This window comes from Coenobita brevimanus, chromosome 44 (assembly GCF_032717465.1).
Source record: "Coenobita brevimanus isolate Jiangsu-jjx chromosome 44, ASM3271746v2, whole genome shotgun sequence".
Taxonomy (NCBI): domain Eukaryota; kingdom Metazoa; phylum Arthropoda; class Malacostraca; order Decapoda; family Coenobitidae; genus Coenobita; species Coenobita brevimanus.
Genome location: NC_136997.1, coordinates 9,942,081 through 9,964,704, shown reverse-complemented (window position 1 = coordinate 9,964,704; position 22,624 = coordinate 9,942,081). Strand labels below are relative to the sequence as shown.

Sequence of the window (22,624 nt, the reverse complement as noted above, 5' to 3'; positions counted from 1 at the left end):
CCTTTACATTCCCCAATTTCTGTCATAGGTATCAATTCATTTTTCATATTAATTTCATATATCATTCTCCAGTTTTTACCCTTTATTCCCTTTAGCCATAACTCCTTCATTACTTCCTTTAACACCATTTTGTCAAAACACTTTGATACATCAAAATATACTGCTGTTATTTCTTTCTTTTTCTGTTGTGCTTCTTCAATAATATTTCTTATAAAAAAATGATGTTCCCTTACTGATTTTCCTTTCCTTGCCCCACACTGGTAATCACTCATATTCTCCAGCTTTTCTGTCTCCTTCATTTCTATTATTTTCTCCATCATTTTCATCAGGTGTGAGTTCAGTATCAGTCCTCTATAATTGTTTAAATCTTTCTTGTTACCTTTTCCCTTATATATATTTTTTATGTATGCCTTGTGCCACTCATTTGGTATTATTTCTCTATCATATATTTTCATCATCATTCTTATTATTGAATCCTTCATACTTTTCCCACATCTTTTAATAATTTCATTGCTAATTTTATCTGGGCCAGTTGCTTTACCAGTCTTTAACTTTGTTATTACCATTTTCACCTCTTCCTCACTTAATTTTTCCTCTTCCTTGTTTTCATACATCCAACATTCTCTGATCATACTCTCTAAGCAGTCTGTGTATTCCTCATATCCTTTTGTTAAGTCATTTGTTTTGTATATCTCTTTATAGTATTCTGTAACTCTTTCTTTTATCTTTTCTGGGTTTCTTATATCACTTCCATCTTTATCTTTTACTACATACTGCCACTGGGGTTTCTTGTTAAGTCTTCTCCTTAACTTCCACAGCATATCACTATTATCTCTTTTATCATTAAGCTGATTACTAATTTCTTCTAATCTTCTTTCCTCATTTTCATTTATATATTTTGCTATATTTTGCTCAATCTCTTTTCTTTCTGTTATAAAGTTTGCTTTTCTGGTTTTATCATTCTCTTTTCTTATTTGTTTCCTTATCCTCCCTATTAGTTGGAGAAGAACAGGGAGGCTTTAGGAAGGGAAGAGGTTGTGTAGATCAGATATTCATTCTTAGATCTTTAGTGGAAAAGTTTCTAGAGAAGGGAAAGAAGTTGTATGCGGCTTTCATGGATTTGGAGAAAGCATATGACAGGGTGGATAGACAAGGATTGTGGAAAGTGTTAAGAATATATGGAGTAGATGGGAAGTTGTTGAATGCTGTGAAGAGTATGTACGATGGTGCGAAGGCTGCAGTGCGTGTGGATGGTGAACTAAGTGAATTTTTCTCTTTGAAAGTTAGGTTGAAACAGGGATGTGTCATGTCTCCATGGTTGTTCAATCTGTACATGGATGGGGTATTAAAAGAGGTACAAGGTAGGGTAGTGGATGTTGGAGTGGCCCTGGTGAGAGAGGATAGTGTTTGGAAACTCCCTGTACTGTTGTTTGCAGATGATACTGTGTTGTTGAGTGAAGACGAAGGGAAGCTGCAAGGCTTGGTGGATGAGTTTGAGAGAGTGTGTAAGAAACGGAACCTAAAGGTGAATGTAGGGAAGAGTAAAGTGATGGTCTTTGAGAGAGGTGAAGTTAGTGAATGTACAGCGAGGTTAGATGGTGAGGAATTGGAAAATGTGAGTACGTTTAAGTATTTGGGTAGTGTGATGAGTAAGGATGGAGGTCTGGAGGGTGAAGTGCTTGAAAGGGTACAGCAGGGAAGAAAGGTTGCTGGTTCCTTGAAAGCAGTGATAAGAAACAGGGAAGTGAGCATGGAAGTGAAAAAGTTACTACATGACAGTATTGTGATACCAACTCTAACGTACGGAAGTGAAGCTTGGACATTGTTGGAAGGACACAAGTCAAGAGTGAGAGCAGTGGAAATGAGTTATTTAAGAGGAGCCTGTGGAGTCACGTGGAGAGACAGGCTGTCGAATGAGGATATAAAGGAGCGTTGTGGTGTGGATGTGGATGTGATAGGAAGCGTTATGAGGAACACACTGAGGTGGTTTGGCCATGTGGAGAGGATGGAGGGTGAAAGACTGACGAAGAGAGTGTATGTGAGTGAGGTGGAGGGGGGAAGAGGGAGGGGGAGGCCGAGGATGAGATGGAAGGATGGGGTGGAGAGGTATATGAGAGAGGGGGGTGTGAGTTGGGAGCAGGGCAGTGAAATGGCGGGGGACAGGGCGACTTGGAGGCGATTTGTTTGTGGCCACCCCAAACGGGATTGAGGCGTCTGGCAATAGATAGATAGATAGATCTTCCTTTTTCTTTCCATTAATATCTTCACCCTTTTATCTATTCCTGGTTTAACCCTTTTTGACATTCTTATTTTCCCAAATGCTTTATCCAGTATATTATACACTGCTTTCTTCCACTTATTCCACTCAATTTCAATACTTTGTTCTTGGTAGTTTACTTTTTTCCACATCCTCTCAAAAATTTCATTTTTCTCTGTCATTTCTTTAAACTTTTCCCATCCTCCTTCTTTTTTAAAGTACCACTGTTTTACATAGTCATTCCTTACTTCTTTCATTTTATCATCCATTGCTATTAATATTGTATTATGATCTGTTTCTTTAACTTCTTTGTTTTTGTATTTCGTTAGCTTATACATTCCTTCCTCATCTATATTCATATCTATTATGTCCTCGTATACACTCCTATTCGTTATCACATAATCTAATATAGATTTTTCCTCATTATTTCTTGTGTTTACTCGTCCATTTACCTTTACATTTTTCTGTTCCATTTACAATTACACCTTTAACATTTTCTGCCATTTGAATCAGTGCTTTGCCTGCTTCATTTTTCCCTACATTATTTCCAACTATACCATCTTCCTGATTTCCTATTTTTGCGTTTAAGTCTCCAATTATTATATAATCTTCACCCACTTTTTCTATGTTTCTAATGTGTTCTTTGAGATACTGAAACTGTTCCCTAATTTTATTGTTTGTCACCCTTCCTTCTGTTTTTCCATATACACTAATTACATTCAGTGCTCTTTTTCTGGTTTCTCTTCTTACTGTCATTTCTTCTATATCTTCTGTTTCCTCACTGATTTTTACTGTGTTTAACTGTGAATTTATTTTGACCATAATTTCTATTCCTCCACCCACCTTATTTTCTCTGTTATTATTATATGCTTTATATCCTTCTAACTTCACCACTTCTCCTCTTCTCAAGAACGTTTCATTAAGTACTATAATTTCTGGGTCTGTTTTGTTTGTCACTTCTCTTAAACTTACTTGCTTTTCTTTAATTCCTCTATAATTTGCATACAAAATTTTAATACTGTATTATTTTTACCATAATTTTGATACTCTATACTGCTATGTTTTCTATTTTCATTTGTTTTATGAGTACCTTTGTTCTTTATTTTGTCTTCTTTTTCCCTGTCATTTATATTCTCATTTTCCCTTACATTCTTTCTTCCTGCAAGTTTTTCATTTCCTTCCATATGTCTTCCACTCTCAATAACAATTTTTCTATTACTATTTTTCTGCTTTCCAAAAAATTTTCTTCCTTCAATATTTCTCTTATGTTCCTCATTTTTGTTTCACTATTTTCATTTACTATTTTGTCTTTTGTTTCCTCATGCACATAGCTGCAGTATTTACCCTTTTTACAATACCCTCTTTCAAAGAATATACACCTTTCATTTCTTATATGATAAAACCTACATCCATTCCCTTTCATACATTTTCCTTTCTTATAGTACTTGCATTCAATGTTCCTTCTTTCTATGACTGTCTCATTTATTCTCACTATATGTTTGTACCTACACTCTTTTCCAAACTTACATTTTCCTCTAGTAAAATACCAACACTCCTTTATTTCCTTGCCCTCTTCCAGATTTCCCTGTCTTTTTTGTTGTTTAACTTTTTCTGTACTTTCTTTCTGTTGTTCTTTTTCTCCTTCTGCCATTTCTTTTTTACCATTTTCTTTTCTGTCAGTAGCTTCATAATTTTCTTGTTCCTTATGCTTCTCTCTATCAGTTACTGTTACTTCACTATCTATTACATTATCCTCACTGGTTTTCACTACTTGGCTGTTTTTCCCTTCTATTTCATATATTTCACTTTGATTTTTATTTTCATTTCCTATTTCTATCTCTTTTTGTTTGCTTTCTCCAATTTTTTCTATATTTTGTCTGTATTCTGCTCTTTTTCTTTTCCTGGTTTCTTCTTCCATCTTGTCATACTGTTCTTTAAGTTTTTGTTGACTCTCAATATCTAATCTTCTTTTCAATGCAGTGTTTTCTTCCTTTACTACAATTAGGATTTCTCTTAGTTTTCCCTCATTTATTTTTGCTTCTTCTTTTTCAATACTTTCATACATGACCCTTCCAAATTTTTAATTATTTTCCTCAGATATTTACATTCTTTTTCTTTTTCACCATGAGAATTTTTCTTTCTATTTTCTTCATATTCTTTTTCTACTTTCTTTTGCATTTCCTCCGCTTTTTCTTTCTCTTTAAACAATATTTCCTTCTCCTTTTCACTTTGTTCATCTCTTTCCTTTGATTTCTCCAAATTTTCTTCCATTTTCTTATATCTTTCTGCCATAATTTCCAATTCCCTATGAGCAAGTTTTAATCCCTTCTTTTCCTTGTCTGCTCCATTTTCTCTCTCACCTTTAAGACACTGATTGCATTTATACCTTATATTTACACACTCTCCATTGTCCTTTCTAACTGCCTCATATAATTCACTTGTCATTTTGTGTTCAGTGCAATGTCTTCTTGTCCCCATCTGTATGTGAATCCATTCTTCACATCCATCACACCACATTGTCTTGTTTCCCCACATATTTTCTGCACCTAGCACACTTTCTTTTTGTATCTGGAGACTTTTGTGTAGATGTAATGATTTCCAAACTGTTAAAAGTAATGTTTACTGAGTCATTTTTGTCGTCTGTCACCTGTTCATTTTTCCGTCCTCGCTTCCCAATTTTCCGTTCTTGTTTTTCAACATTTTTCCGTGCTTCTGTGTCTTTCATTCTAGGCTTCCGTTTCTTCCCATTTTCTTGTTGTTTATCCTTCTCCTCCTCACTGTCGTCGTTGCTGCCTGGGGCCTCTGCTGCACCACTATTATTCTTATTGTTTGATCCTTCTGTGGCCCTTCCTTCTCCATTCTCCATGTCGTTGCTCAGATATTCTCTGCCAGAATAGTCCTCGGAAGAATCTTGTCCTTCCATCTTCTTGTGGGGTATCTCAATAGCCCCACCGGTATGTTGATGAGCCATAGCCAGGAACATACCGTCAAACTTTTCTTCATTGTCGGTCATTTTGCAGATTTCTCTAAAATTCTTGCCCTGACCGCTCAATCACCCACCGCAGACGTCGCTTAGAGCATGACTTATTCTGTTGTGGCGTTGAATTCTGCAGTCGTGTAGGTGAGCTGTTATCCTCTTGGACAAGGTGGTTGTGGTGAAGCCTATATATTGAGAATTTAGACGACTGCAGTCACCAGTGTTATAAATGTATACCAGGTACACATCTTGAAGAGAGAGGACTTGTCGGTTTGAGACAACTCTTTCTCCTGATGAGGTTGGAGGTTCATCTTGTTTGTAATTGATGATCAGTTTCAGTTGTAGGTCCTACTATTATTATTACTCTACTCCTGCTATTAATCCTCAAATATCACATGAAGTTTTTCAAATTATTACAACACCTGAAAATAAATGCTGTTATGATTACCGTTGGTATTACAGTATACAGTACCGAAATCTTTTGAACAAGATACAAATACTGTGATAAAAGATTGGCTGCATATATACTATAGTGCCAATTTTATTAACCCTTAGCCGCCGGGTGTTTCCAGCAATCCCCCACTCCTCCTTACAGGGGATTTCCAAGATTTTGGCAAAAATACCCTTACTTCAAAGCCTAGAGAGGCAAATGGAAACTCATACTCACTTCTTCCATCAATTATCATAATTTCCCTTTACAAGGACACTTATAATTGCACTTGACATCACGATTACGGGTAATTACACTTTGACAAGCAAATGTTGTGGCCGTTTCACTCAGTATAGTTGAGTATGAGGTAATTATTTGTACTATAATTCAGACTAATTTGTACTAATGAAGGGCATCTTGAAAATCTTATAAATGTTATACGCAAAACTTAAATATTTGTACTTCACATCACAAATACACTAATGCTCATATTCAGCAGAATTTTCCTGATTATCAAGTGAAATAATTTAGTTATAGCTAACCAGATAATTTTCGTTCTCGCCCTCTTACAAGTGGTTTTCTTTCAGGTAACAGATAGGCTGTCTCAAGGTATTTTCAATCATTTTTTTCACTAATATCCAATAAAGAGGAATGAACTTGTAGACTTATTATAAAACACTTATTTCTCATCACTTACTATAAATCACTTGTAATATCCAACATTTCACTTATTTATAATAACACACTTGAGCATTCCTGTACACTATTTACACTTTCCCACACACCTGCTCAGTAATGACACCCGGAGTGATACTTGGAAAAACATTTAGTGCATATGGGGACCTTGCACTAGCACGATGGTTTGAGGTCTCTTTTTGTGCTGGGGGACGGGGTTTGGTCGTGTGACAGACGTGACACCGCCAGTAAGCCTGACGACCTGCTGTGGTACAGCCAATCCCTACCAGCCTGTGCCACCAGAAAAACTCAGCACAGCTTAGCCTGTCAGCTGTAGTCGCTGTCCCCCGGCTAGCACCTGTCAACTGTGCAGTTGAATTTTCTTTAAGGAGTTCGCATGCAAGCTCTCTCTCGAACTCTCATAGACACAGAGGTTTCCTGACGAGCTTCTGTTAAAAATGTTAATCCCCCTTGACGTCAGTCGTAGGTGAATTCAAAATCCGGGAGTGGTTTTCTGATAATATATTAAGTACCGCCTTATAATCTCAACACAGCCGTATGAACACCACCCTTACACGTCCCCAGGCCGTTGCTAACTGCCGGATTCTCACCGGCAGGGCTGTGGCCTGTGGTGCGGCCTTAAACTCAGGGTTCAGCAGAATTTGAATCAGGCCAGACCTTAGTAAGCGATCAATGGCGCCCTACTTAGATCACACTTACAATACACTTACATGCTATACTTACAAACTATATATTATTACAGATGGTTACAACAGTTTTCCCCTGCGATTTAAAAAAACAAAAAAAGCGTGTCTCCTGACACAGCGGTGGAGGCATTAAGTCATAATGTGGCAAGAGTGTAATTGCATAGGTTATACAGTTGACTGGGGACTACAGGGGAGTATAATAATAAAAAGGGATCTTATAGTAGAATGTAAGAAGTTGGATACAACAAAGAAAAAATATATTTACATTACATGGCCATGTTGGAAAAGCAAGGAAGGTGATAATTTTTAATGAATGCAAAGCAGAATGTAAACAATTCACTATCGTGGTATAGGCCACGAATTAACTAGGCATGTAGTATATGAGAAGCGTAGTGATAGCATACATATATAGGTTTGGTCAAATTAACAAATGGATGTCTTAATATATATATATATATATATATATATATATATATATATATATATATATATATGGTAAGTACCAGTAACCACAATGATACTTCTATGGGGAGTATACCAACTGAATGCACCACTCTATACACTTTAGTTTCTTACTTAGAAGGCACTGTTTGAGGGTGATCATAAATTCACTTCCCGTATCTCATTTGTATTTCACTAGTTTTCATGTCCTTGACTCACTGTGTAGGTATTATATTATTACATTTTGTTTCAATTAGCTCAGCTTTCAATTTTGCACAGGGATTCTTTTTTTTTTCTTCAGTATGAACGTCACATCTTCACCAGTCATAATGAGTGTTACTTAGAACTACCAGTTTCCACGTCTCTTGGCTGTCGCGCTAACCTTGTTGCGACACGGATTTCGTGCAGTCTATTGCCCATTCGCTTGACACAACAGTATAGCATACAAACAGTAAAAAAAAATCCAATAAGACAGAGCACCACTAGAGGAAATACAAAGACGATGTACCCAGGAGCGGTTAATTATTAGCGATGAATGGGATGCATTACATGCAACTTAGATTAATAGAGTAGTGCAGGAAATATGCTCTTAGTTTTTCAGACCTAGTGACTGTGTGTGTGTGTGTGAGAGAGAGAGAGAGAGAGAGAGAGAGGTGGTGCGTCAGGGGTGCGGGTGGTGCTGTAAGGTCGGTCTTGAGAGGCTGTGATGTATGCACACACACTAGTGCAAGTCACCTGCCACTCTTAATCCACGCTCTTAATTCAACCTCAATTATCTCATCACACAGCGTCATTCACAGCCAGTATTACAGTGGTTCTTGTACCTCTGACAAGTCTCCATCCCAGGCCAGGTCAATGGCGCATGTTTTATATTTGTTACTGTTATTCACCTGAGGGGAGACTGTTGGGCTGATGGGGTTGGATATAAACGGTTTGTGATTCTTTTTGCTGTCAAACCCTGTATTCAGCCAAGGGAAGACTATCTGGTGGCAGCAAGAACTTGATATCAAAGAAGTTATTATACCGAAGGGACAAAGGGAGATTTCTTCATATCACTTTCACCACCTTCTCATAAATCTCCCTATACCTGAACAAAATCATCCTGTGGCGGCAATAGCTTGAATTGCCCTGAATGGGTGAATGTAGATGACCTCTAACGACTGTCATATGATGAATAAAGTTCTGAAGTGAATCCAAGAATGACTGCAGTTTTGCGCTAATAAAGCAGTACAAAAACACCTTTGTAACTGCACCCACCCCTGCAGTATTGTAAGGATAATGAAATCATTCTGGTCCAATGCAGTATGTGGTAACACAGCCACTTACCCCCGACTCAGCGTCAGAGCTGCCCAACCCTCTGTCTTGGCTAACCACGGTGCTTGTTTCACACCATGTGACCTGACGTCACCGATTAGCACCACGTGGTCTCGACTGTGGCCCCTCACCTTAACTTGGTGCAGATTTTCATCCCTTTGCAGTTCATTTCACGTACCTAGCGGCAGAAAAAAAACAGTGCTGCTGCAGTACATCCTTGCATAGCAATTATTCGTGGGTAGCACGACATTCTAGTATTAATGAAAGAGTACAGTATACTACTCAAGATGGGAAGATGACAATCTCAAGTAAGATTAAGGTAAAAAGTAATTTATAATAGCCACTCACTGGAAAAGAGAAGTTATCGATAGCGATTACAGTGACGTAGACATAAAAGCTGCCAATCATGAGTCCTTAAACGCCTCAGGTGATCTTTTTTCCATGCTGAAGAATGCAGTTTCTCATTGCTACTCATGGTGGTTGTGTTGTTCGTCTTGATGGTCACAGTTACTCTTCAATTCTATTATTTTCACATCAAATGAGTGCCAGTAACACTGGTATATCTTCAGCACAGGCCGTGGTTACCAGGAAAAGGCAAAGGAACCCAGGCAAGTGGAGAGCAGTGAACAAACGTAAATGTACCATGGGTAAGGAGTACAGTAGGTGGAGCACTTGAATCAGGTGGTGTCCGCTATGCGTGTGGATTCTCCCTGTCCCTGTGGTTGCTTACGCAATATTGCACATAAATGGACTGATGAGATCCTTAGTAGTTTCTGAGTGATAAGTCCAGAACGCTTACCTTGACAAAAGTATGGAGTGTGTTGTGTCTCTGTCGCGTGGGGAGGTCTTAAAGGCTAAAGGCAACTGGTTCATAAGGAAATTAGAATGATTCAGAAAGTTCAACATACGTAAGTTGTCTGATGTGATGGAAAGATTGTCTGTTGGTAGATGAAAGGTAGTATTAATAGGTCTGAAGATGTCATATTTGTGGGAGCGAAGTGCGAAGTGATAATGTGTAGCATGGGCTATTACAGACTCAGGCTTTACTGTACAATAATCAGGGACCTTGTACAAACCATTTGGGGATAGTCAGTGGACAAGAGATCCTGGACAAATAAGACTGACCGGAGTTGAGACACTAAAGAAGAAATAGCAGATGTGATTTAGACGAGCTTGGTGCACTTGGAGCTTGGGGGCCGGAACAAAGGTACAGACAGGTTGTACTGAGAAGTTACAGACTAAGGCAGATTCGCAAGGAGCAACGCTGCCAGGAAAGATTGTTAGGAGGTATGCAGCACAAACTCGAGAGTTTGGTGTAAGAAAAGCACATCTGTCGAGGTCACTGGAGGAAGTGAAGACGATATAGAAATGATTATGGGAGAGAAGGAAGTGCTCTGAAGAGACAGAGGCTTGTACCAGGGAATTATTTTACGAGAAAGGAAAGGGAATGATGTGAAAGAGGTCGAATGTGATAGAAGAACAAAGAGGGATATGAACAATATCTTTAGTAAGAAATGTGATCTCTAGTATTGGGTACGGTAGTAGTGTTCAAAAGAAGAAAATGAAATCACAGGAGACATGTCGAAAGCAGAGTGAGCCCATTCCAATGTAGAGCAAAGGTCAGAGTTAGCTACTAAATCTAGGGTGACATGACTATCGACAGCATCAACTAGAATACGTATTAAACTAGAAACTTGGGAGACAAGCGAGTCCAGAGAAACTTGCAAATTATCTACATGTAATTTTATATACATTAACTCTCATACAATCTTTACCTTCAATACTTCATGCTTAAGAATTCCCGTAAAATTATTTAACGTGTTTGTAACATCATTTAACCCCTCCGTGGCTGCCAGCGTCGAATGACGTTTAGCCAATAAATGGCCGCAGGCGTCGTTTGAGTGCGGCCTATAAAAAACTGTAAAAATTTTTGGGAAGAGAACAAACATTCTGGATGTCTTCACACTGACCTTCACTACACTCCCATACACCTCATTAAGCAGTTCAGAGCCTACTGTTGTGATGAGTGGATTTTCGATTTTTTTGCTCCTGGCCATGCCTAAACAAGCACAATTACACCCATTATCTCGACCCAGGCAGAACATACCATCTTTGTCCTCTCTTGCAAAACACACACAACCACCTATTTACGATTATGAAGTAATACAGGTACATGTAAAAAAAACATAAGTGAAAAATACATTTTTGTCATGGTATCTTTACCTATTTGCTCAGGTTTGCTGTAATGGTTTGGATCATTTGATGCAGTGCAACTTCTAGGAAACTGTGAAAACCTTCGGGAAGTGAAAGACAATCTGGGACATGAGTCTGACCTTGACTTCACCCTCTCACATATCATCTGTCAGTTCACCACCTGCTGTCATGGCGAGTGAATGTACGATTTTTTCGCTCGTGGCCATGCCTAAAAAACTCATAGTTACACCCATTATCTCGACCCAGACAGAAAATACAATCTTTTCCTCCCTTGCAAAACTCACAGCTGTTTACGAGACAGCAATACGTATTGTGAAAATAACATGGTAAAATGATAAAGATGAACGTAAAATTATTAAGATGAACATGTTACTATGGAAAAAAATGCATTTTCCCCCATCTGTAGACGTATTTATTTCTGCTTTGTATCTGTATTCGTTAAAATTTGACTTAATCTTAGTTCTGAAACTGCATCACGATTCTATTTTTAGTCATGCTCGTGGTGTGGGAGCTCGAAGTTGCGACTTAACTTCCGTATTGCTAATCGGATCTGACCCTCCACTTTATTCTCCCGTGGCAGAGTCTAGCCTTGGAGGATGTACAGTTTTCTCATTTAGGACCGCAAATTCAACTCTTTTGCTCCTTTTTCCAAGCATGGGCACAACGATAACGTAAAAAATAACTCGAAACTATCATAAATATATTTTATATAAAAAAGGTGAAGTATTCATAATTTTTTTTTTTTTCCAGCCATCCCTAACAGATTATGTACTGAAATCATTCGATATCATCATATCTCATATATGCGCTACATTTCAGCACCATTCACATTGTTTTGGAAGGTAAAAAAAAATAACGACACCTGCTCAGTTGCGTTGCGGCAGCACCCCTTGGCAGCGATATCGGTTGCCGATATTACTGCAACTTCCGCGCTCCATTGCAAGCCACAAAATGCGTCAAGGAAGCTGGGATTTGCACTGTTAGGTGCATCTGAACTTTCTCTTCAATATGGCAAGAAAAAAAAAAATCAGTTTTCGAAACTTCAAAAAATGACCCCAGCATTGGCCTGGCGTGCATGGAAAATTCCGGGCCTTTGGCCACGGAGGGGTTAAATGGTGCATCCCAAGTGGAAGTCTGATCTACTATGTGACGCAGACTCTCCAATATCTTCCTATTCTGGCTTTCTACTAGACCATTCGAGACTGGATGATGGGCCACTATGTTGCATTTCTTAACCCGTACCCTCCCGGTATTTTGGGCCCCCCACCACATTAATTTTCGATTTGTATTTGTATTTTTATTTTTTGCTCAAACATTCACTTTTGGTGAGAAACTAATGAAAATCGCCAAGAAAGTTGCTTCAGTCACCCATAAGTGCTCCTAAGGTGCGTCCCTCTTCATCTCAGCCAGGTGTTCTGTAGCCTGGCTGGCACGTTTTTCTACAGTGGGAAGGAGGAGGGTCTCAAATCAGAACCAACCCAAATACATATATTTACTTTTATTTGCTACAAAAGTACATAAACAGCAACAGTATTGTGGTATATATATAAAATAATGGGTGAAAATAACGCAGGTTCATATTGGTACCACCCATAAATCGCCGATTTTTGGCACACTTGACTAGCTGATACTGCTGTTTCCACTAATATACACTTTGAAAAATATGATTAGAGGTATGTACACTCATCACAGCCCTATAACAAGTAGCGCGGAATTGCTGTGTGGTGGGAGGTGAGCGTGGGAGACACTCCACCTCACCTCTGCTCCACCTCACCTCCCCCCCACCTTGCGCCACACACCTCCCACTCTCCCGCCAACACTATATTTGTCTCATACTCACTGAGTTTTCACACACATTATCAGTATTGTTCTTTTGTCCACTTTCCAAAATATACAAAGATTACCTTATTATCAATATTTCTAATAAAATGTTGTCACAAGCACACTGTCCCTTGCACATTCCCCTTCCTTTTTCCTCCAGTAAACTCTCTCTCTCTCTCTCTCTCTCTCTCTCTCTCTCTCATATTATATATATATATATATACACGCACACACACATCTGCATCCATGCAGATGTCGCTGATATGACCATTATTGAGTCATGCAACGTGGATCGAGTCATTTCATTCGATGAGCTAGTCTCACGTTGCCAGTTTGGTTGGTCAACATGTGTTTCAGCTGTTCCTAAAGGTGTTTTTATTGATGAGGATGACCAGTAGACATAATGTATGTTGAGAATATCTTGGGCCGAAAATGATCAAACACAAAATTCACCTTGTTGCCAAATTTGCTTGTGCATACAAAGCATATTTTGGCGTGGCAATGGGCGATCAAGATAAGGATTGGGCTCTGCACTACACTTGTGGTAGCTGTTCCTGTGCACTGCGAAGCTTGGCTACGAGGAGTGAGAAAGAAGATGCCTTTCGCAGTTTCGAGAGTGTGGTGAGAGCCTTCGAATCACCATGATGATTGTTATCTTTGCATTGTTGATATAAGTGGTGTGAAGAGCATTCAGGGCAAAAAGAACATTGCACATCCAAATCTGCCTTCTTCGATCTCTCCGGTGCCTCACAACGATGAGCTGGCGATTCTGTCCCTCCTCCGGAGACAGAAGTTGTCTCTGACCCTGAGGACAACTTCAGTGATGGAGAGGACAATGATGAATCGTATGTTGGAGAATGTTCCGGAGACACTCCACACTTTCCCAGTCAGCAAGAACTGGATGACTTGGTCCGAGATTTAGGACTAACGAAGTCTAATGCTGAGCTGCTGTCATCACATCTAAGTGAATGGAACTTGTTGAATCCCAGGTGCAAGTTGAGTTATAGGAATCGCCACAGCAAGTTTGCATCCTTCTTCAAATTTTGTGAGGCAACCTCGTTGTGTTATTGTTTTGATGTTAAGGATTTGTTCCAAGCCGTGGGAGTGGATTACATGGCCTCATATAGCGACTCTTCATAGACAGTTCCGTGAAGACCCTAAAAGCTGTACTTTTGCATAATGGCAACGAACTCTCATCAATTCCTGTTGTACATTCTGAGGTTTTGAAAGAAGCCTTTGAGAATGTGAAGATTTGTCTGACAAAGATCAAGTACTCAGATCACAGATGGGAGGTTTCTGGGGATTTCACAATCATTTCATTCCTGCTTCGAATGCAAGGCGGTTGTACGAAGTACTCATGTTTTTTTATGCTTGTGGGACAGCTGGAGCGATGCAGAACACTTCATGAAGAAAGACTGGCCTCTCAGAGAGAGCCTCACACCAGGCTCATGCAATGTTCTGAGAGTTCCACTGATCCCCAGAGAGAAGATATTGCTACCCCTGCTACACATAAAACTTGGTATTGTGATGCAATTAGTGAAAGCCGTCGACAAGGATGGCGATGCGTTTGTGCAAGTCCGATCAATGTTTCCCAAGTTGAGCACGGCAAAGATCACTGCTGGTATATTCACCAGGCCGCAAGTTAGAAGAATGATTGCAAGTTGTGATCTCCAGGGTAAAATGACCGATGATGAGGAGCACGCTTGTAATGCATACAGAGGGGTTGTGGAAGGTTTTCTTTGCAACTAGAGGAGACCAGATTCTGCACAGCTCGTCGATGACCTGATCGGCACATTCCACCGGCATGGATGCAGAATGTTAATCAAATTGCACTATCTCCATTCCTGCCTTGATTTCTTCAAAAGCAACTTGGGTGCAGTCAGCGAGAAGCATGGCGAACGGTTCCATAAGGACTTTCTGCTGATGGAAACCAGATTTCAGGGCAGGTGGAATGAGGCGATGATGGGCGATAACTTTTGGGGATTGTTGCACGATTGTCGTCACAGCTACAGAAGAAAGTCATGATCAAAAGTGCATTTCTAGAAACTGTGTGTCCTGCATTCCTTGTGATGGTACTGTTTGCTTCTTTTCTATTTATATTCCTGATATACAGTACACCTGGAAATATATAAACTTTTGACATTCTCAACAATCTCGAAATCGTAACAAGTTGCAGTTCCTGACCTTGTATGATACATATGTTGTTGCATAATTCCTGTAACTCTGGAATTAAACAAAAACTAATAGCATGTTCAGAATCTACGCACTGACGTTGATCAGAAATTGCGTAAAAATCAACATAAAAAAAAATGGTTAGTTTCTTACACAGTGTAATTCTCAGTTTTTAATCTTCAGTTTAATGGTAGTGGTAAACAGTAATTGCTAGTACCACCACTTTTTTTTCCAGACCTTCTAAACTTTGATAACACGAAATATCAGGTTCAAGCCCCGTCCACATGGTGCCTAAAACATTGCCCGAACAGTACTAGGAACATGTCAGGAACATGCTAGATACATGCTTACCAACATGCTACAAACATGTTGGTAATCTTGCCGGACTGATTGTCACCAAACCTGCTCCTGGCAGGAAAGGTCCATACAAGTGATGATGGCATATCTTGAAACAAGGTACGGAACATGTATACACTGCTTGCAAATATGAGAATAGCATTCACATACATAAATGAAGACATGCTAAGAAGGATAATAACATCATTCATTAGACCAACCCTGGAGTATGCTTCAGTAGTCTGGAGTCCTCATCTCAAAAAACACATAGACAAGATTGAAAAAGTTCAAAGGGTCGCTACAAGATGGATACCAAGCTTAAGGGACCTAAGCTACGAAGAAAGACTAAATAAACTGAATCTACCAACACTACAGGAGAGAAGGAAAAGAGGTGACATGATAATGCTATATAAATGCATATCAGGGAAGGAGAAAATAGACATAAATGATTACTTAACATATGGGAAAGCATCAGCAAGAGGACACTGCAAAAAACTGCATAAGAAGAGAGGTGATAAAGATGTAAGGAAATTCAGTTTCCCAAACAGAGCAATTGATCAATGGAATGCACTACCGAATAAAATAGTGTGTGCCAAAACAATTCACAAATTTAAGGATATGTACGATAAATATGGTTTAAGACACGGGACAGTACGAGCTTGACTCATTCCTGTAAAAATACAATTAGGTAAGAACACACACACACACACACACACACACACACACACACACACACACACACACACACACACACACACACACACACATATTCAGTGCATGTGTTAAGTAAATATGTTAAGTATATAAAGTGGGCGTTTTATTTGTCCAAAGGAGATTAGCCTTACTGACTTTTTTTTTTTTTGTGGTTTCTCATTCTGCTCTGTTTATTTCACCTACTGATATTTTTATACGCCAATTTGATGATAAAAAGGGTAACACATCAGTTACAGAACTATGCCTTCAAATACGATGTTGGTTTTCGATGTCGGGCAAGAAAACGGGGTGGGAATATGGACTGGAAATCTCTTTCCCTTTTGAGTGCTTTTGTTGGACGTGGTGGCCATTCTGTCAAAGTACTTGTGCTACAAGCAACTTTGTGTACACAGCAATTTCACACACAATGTATATGAAAGATGGAATGTGCAATACTTCCCAGGACTTTCTCTCCCCAGATATTATTATACCTTGTTTTAAGCCTCCCTATCCCATGTAAACATAGTAATCGGTAAGCAAACATTCATAGGAGTATATTCTGGGTTGGCAGTTCTTTGGTGCATGAAACAATAGTTTAAGAGGAGGCCACGGAATATCTGTTATTAGATATCCAGTGTAATATTAATATCGGACTCTCTGAAGGGTGACAAACTGACTATCTTTAGCATTCCGTTGCCTTCATCTGTGTTGTGAATACTGAAAAAACGATGGCTACCCAATGTTAATCCTGATTACTTACTTACTTGACTTTCTTCTCCGATGAGACTTCCTTTATGGGCCTCAAATATCTTCGCCATTATTCCGGTCTCCACTAGACGGCTGAGATGGTCAGACAGGATGGTGGTGTAAGGAGTGTTGCGTCGGAGGAACCACGACAAGTAGCCTTTGTAGAGCTATGAAGAATTCGTGCAAACTAGACACCAGAAACATAATCCTTGATCATATTTATTGAGTAATGTATTTTTCTCAAACATTGCAGTTGAAATGTATATATATTCAAGAGGAAACAGAAAAAATTAAAAAATGAAAGCAATTACCTACTTGCCATATAAGGTCATTTCTCAAATATTAAGATACTCTTTGAGACAGACTGGTAACATACACTAAGATAAAGGCTTGATATTAACCTGATCATCCATTATGTAGGTAGAACGAGTGACCTTTTTTTGATGCTGGGTAAAGATGAGGTAATCATAGGAGACGATAAGGGCATGAGTACCCTTATGAACTTGTTCCATCAGGAATCCGTAAGGATCCGAAAAATCAATGTGAGGGTCTAGAAACAGTTTTTTGCCCAAAGTAGCGAGGGTGGGATTGTCAGAAGACTTCAGGGCTTCAGGCACGAAACTTCCGTAGTTACCCATGGAAGGTCTTGGTGGGGAGGGGCCATGGAGGAGAGAATAATGAGAGGTTAATGTGGAGGAAAAAATCTATCTATAGCCAGACGCCATAATTCCGTAAAGGGTGGCCATTTGTCTCTGACTTAATTGTTTTACAGGGAGGGACACTAACCCTCTGCCAACCCACTTGCTGGCAGGCAGGGAACGCGTATGGGTTGGTTGTATGGTATCCACTCAGAGTTGCGAATGGTGACCTGGCTTACAGGGGAAAAAAAATAGGCATGTAACATAATGTAAAACCACCTGAAAAGGAAAGAGAGTAATAAAAAATGACAGGAAAGAGGGAACAAATAAGAAGCGAGGAGGGCAAACACAGAAAACGTATTGTAAAGGTAAAGGAAAAATTAAGCAGCACTACATCAAGTGAGTGAATGATAGTCAACACATCCTACCACCAATGTTTTCTTTTTTTTTAGTACAACGTAAGTCTGGCATATCATCAATATAGCACAAATATATAGCTCGTGTTGTGCCGGGTGGTCCATATATTGCCCCACCTTTACCAAATAGCAGGTGAATACTTGTGTGTTGTGGGGACGGCTCCTCCAGCATTACCAATCCCATCCCATCATTATATTTCTGCTTCCCATAACCTCCTCATGTTTTCACTGGGTAGAATAATAAGTAGTACTTATTTGCTTTCCCTGGAATGATTATTACTTCCATGGCCGAGAGCCATCTGAGTGTACCTTGCGCATTACGGAGTTATTCTCTCTGGCATGGAAGCATACATACATTTCTCATAGCCTTTGACTAACGAAGAAAAAATAATAAGGCTTATTAGCGCTTGTTCTAATGCTGCCCACAACAAGGAGAAGGCCTACAAAAGGTACTGGACCCAACCCACTCCTGAATCTCATCTCTTTTATGTTTCTGCTCGGAATCGTGCTAAGTCTGTTCTTCGCAATGCTAAAATTAATTTCTTTTGTACTAAATGCTCTGAACTCTCTAACTCTAATTCTTCCCGCTCCTTCTGGCACTTTTACCAAAATCTTTAGTAACAACTTTAATCATCATCCTTCCCTCCTCTTGTCCACTTTGATGTCTCTGTAGTTATTCCTTCTCCTGATGAGTCAAGTTTTCGCTCAGATTTTCACCTGGAATTCCACCATAGACGATTCTGGTGCTGTTCCTCCATCACCTTTCCGCTCAGACTTACTCATGGCTGACATTGAAATGTCTTCAACTGATGTATTTTCTGCCATCACTGGTGTCAATACTAACAAGGCATTTGGTCCTTAAGGGGTCCCTTTTGTTGTCCTCAAGAACTGTGCTTCTATGCTTACACCCTGCCTAGGTAAACCCTTTTGCCGTTGTCTTTCAACTTGAACCTTTCCTTCTTGCTGGAAGTTTGCTCTCATTCAGCCTGTCCCAAACAAGGGTGACAATTACTTTCCCTATAACTATCGTCCAATTCCTTAAACATTCTCCGTTTCGAAAGTATTCGAGTCTGCTTTCTAAAAAAATAATTTAAAGCATCCTTCCTATCACAATCTTCTTTCTGATCGTCAGTATGGGTTCCGTCAGGAACTCTCCACTGGCAATCTTCTCGCCCACTTTTCAGACTCCTGGACATCCTCTTTCGGGACTTTGGCGAATGCTTTGCCATTGCACTTGATATCCCAAAGGCTTTCGATCGAGTCTGACATAAATCTTTAATTTTTAAACTGCCCTCCTGCGGTTTCTATCCTTCTATCTGTGTCTTCATCTCTAGTTTCCTTTCTGATCGTTCTATAGTTTGTGTTATAGACAGCCACCTTTCTTCTCCTTGAGCTATCAATAGTGGTGTTCCTCAGGGCTCTATTCCATCACCAAATCTCTTCTTTTTATTCATCAATGCCCTTCTGAGTTGTACATCTGATCCTATCCACTCATATGCTGATGACTCCACCCTTCACCTTTCCATTCTCTTCCTGCAGCGTCCATCTCAGCAGTTACTTCATCAAACAAGGGATGAGGCTATGGCACACCTAATGTCTGACTTGGCTCATATCTCTGATTGGGGTAAAACTAATGTTGTTTTTAATGCATCAAAAACTCAATTCTTATTACAGCTATCAATCCCACAAAATCTTCCATAAGAGTACCCTCTATTTTTTTTTTTTTTTTTAGCTCCATCCTGTATCCTTTTTAAACATACTTCGGGTTTCCTTCTCTCGGGATACATTTCCGATAGGAAATATTGCCTTTCTTGTAAAATCTGTTTCTAAAAGATTAAGTGTGCTAAGCCGACTCCGTGCTTTCTTTACCCATGCAAAGTTGTTGACTTTAAACCCGGATTTCATTCTCCCCTGTGTATAGTACAACTCTCATGTGCGGAGAAGCTCCCCAGATCCACTCTCCTCAACAAGATGGAGTCAAAGGCTTTTCGTCTCATTAGCTTTCCTGTTCTTACTGGCTCCCTTCAGCCTCAGTCTCTTCACTACACTGTTGCTAAATCTTTCTCTCTTTTCTGCCACTACTTCAATGGTCACTGTTCCCCTGAAGTGTCTACTTGCATCACCCCACCACTACGGGGGGCTCGTATCACCTGCACCCGTCTAGCAACAAACTTTCATCTCATTTCTGTCCACCTCCCTAATGCAAGCATTTACCGTTACTTGCAGTCCCTCATGTATGCCACAGGCCAAACTTGAAACTGTTTTCTTCGTTCCGTATTTGCTACTGCCCATGATCTCCAGTCTTTGAAACACAGTGTGTCCAGGCATCTTGAAATGAACGGATCTTCAATTTAGCTCTCTGTTTGCTTGTTTTCTTATTTTTTTTACTTGGAGGAAAGAACTTGCAGGCTCCTGGCTTTCGGTTCCTTCTTCCTTACATAAAAAAATACTCGTTTCAGATCTGCTCCTCGGTTAGCGGCATATGCAATAAAAATGTCAGCTTTCTAACTTGAGCGGTTTCTATATTCCAGATACTGTCAGGAGATGTGGTTAACCGATTTCCCTCCAGTTTTGCCAGATGAAGTGGCCAGCTGTGGCACTCAACCAACAAAGTGCGAAGGCTCTAGGCTAAGTAGCTTCCGAGTAATGGCCATTTAATTTGTAAGGGGAAATACTAACAATAATAAAAACAATAAACAGGAACAACAACAACAACAACAAAAATAATAATAATAATAATAATAATAATAAATAACAAGAAGACCGTAAAAGAGTACAAGGACAATTTTGATAAAGAATGAGTTTGGAAAAGTGTGTTAGAAACGGAATCTAAAAGTGAATGTAGGGAAGAGTAAAGTTATGGTCGTCGAAAGAAATGAAGTCACTGGATGTACAATGATGTCGGATGATGAGGAAATAGAAAATGTAAGTGCATTTTAGTAGTTGGGTAGCGTGATGAAGTAGGGCTGAAGTTTGGAGGGTGAAGTGCTTGAAATGGTACAACAGGGAAGAAAGGTTGCTGGTTCCTTGAAAGCTGTGACAAGAAACAGGCAGGTGAACATGGAAGTAAAAAAGTCGCTGCAAGACAGTATCATGATACCAGCTCTAACGTATGGAAGTGAAGCTTGGATCTTGTTGGAGGGACACAAGTCAAGAGTGAGAGCAGTGGGAATTAGTTATTTGAGAGAAGCAAGTGGAGTTACATGGAGGGACAGACTGACAAATGAGGAAGTGAAGGGGCGTTGTGATGTGGATGTGGATGTGATAGAAAGCTTAAGGAGAAATACACTGAGGTGGTTTGGCCATGTGGAGAGGATGGAGAGCGAGAGACTAACGGGGAGAGTGTATGTGAGCGAGGTGGATGGGGGGCAGAGGGAAGGGGAGGCCAAGGATGGGATGGAGGGATGAAGTGGAAATGTATAAGAGAGAGGAGGGGAGGGGAGCTGGGAGAGGGGCAGTGAAATGACAGGGGACCGGGCGACATGGAGGCGATTTGTTTGTGACCACCCCTTACAGGATTGAGCCTTCTGGCTATAGATAGACGCCTAACTACAGTATAAAGGGACTTTGAAGTCAAGGTTACTGATCATCACCTTAGGTCATCACAGTCTGTAAGTCCACCAAGTTAAGTGGCTCTAAATTTAATGGTTCCTGCAAAATTGGGTGACATCTGGAATATCCAGAGAAGTACCAATTTTTGGCCCCAGGCAGTCTGAGAGAATAATCAACCGACTGGGACCATGGTCATTTTCACACTGCATCTGCCTTAAGGCTATATTTTAGGAAAATTTCATCTCTCTAGCTTACACTGTTCTTCAGACACGTGCCTGACTCGCTATTCTGTGTTCTGGATAATACCTGAGATCCAGTTGACTGCCACTGTAATTGGCCAAAAGGAGCAGACAGTTGTCCAACTTAGGAACCAATTTTGAAGGCTGTAGGCTTAATAGCCTTCGAAATATCGCAATTTGAAAACAAGTACTATAAAATACAATAATAAGAATACTAAAAATAATAATAATAATAATAATAATAATAATAATAATAACAATAATAATGATAATAATAATAATAATAATAATAATAATAATAATATTGACAAAACATGGAAACTTCCCAAGGGGATGTGGGAAGTTTCAATAAACATAGCAACACCAGCATCAAAAACATCAGTAACAATATTAACGACAATAATAATAATAATAATAATAATAATAATAATAACTAGAACACCGTTAAATTGTTGAAACACAGTTTTGATCGAGAAAACCTTCTCACAGCTATTGCCTACTATGAAGCCAAGCTATTTAATGACCTTGAGGTCAAAGTCACTGATCTTGTGCATGTCATCTTAGGTCATCACAGTCTGCTGTATATGTCCACCAAGTTTGGTGGCTCTAGGTTTAGTCCTTCTTGGAAAATTCGGCGACATCCAGAATATCCGGGAAAGTTTTTTTTTTTTTTTTTTTTTTTTTACCAGGTGAGGTCAGGATCACTGATCTTGTGCTTGTCGCCTTACGTCATCACAGGCTAGAAGTCCATCAAGTTTGGTGACTCTTACATTGTTCTTTTTTTTTTTTTTAATGAAAATTTGGTGACATTCGGAATATCAGGGAAAATCCCAATAACTGACTCTAGGTGACCTCGGAGGATATCTCCCGATTAAGTTTATACTCCATTCAGATCTGCTTCATGGGTAGGGGTATAAGCTATAAACATCTCAGCTTTCCAGTTTAAGTAATTTCTGAGACAGTGTTCACAATGTGGTTTTCAATGTTCCAGATTA

The 22,624-nt window shown here is 39.5% G+C and overlaps 1 protein-coding gene across 1 annotated transcript in view; it reads right to left on the bottom strand.

Annotated features, from left to right (window-relative positions):
- LOC145397968 (glutamate receptor ionotropic, delta-1-like) overlaps window positions 1–22,624 on the bottom strand; it is a 125,260-nt gene that overhangs the window by 23,452 nt on the left and 79,184 nt on the right. The window contains exons 3-4 of the mRNA XM_080270943.1: window positions 17,186–17,429; window positions 16,802–16,951 (exon numbers count right to left, since the gene is read on the bottom strand). Coding sequence (XP_080127069.1) covers window positions 16,802–16,951; window positions 17,186–17,429 — 394 coding nt within the window. The remainder of the gene's footprint in view (window positions 1–16,801; window positions 16,952–17,185; window positions 17,430–22,624) is intronic.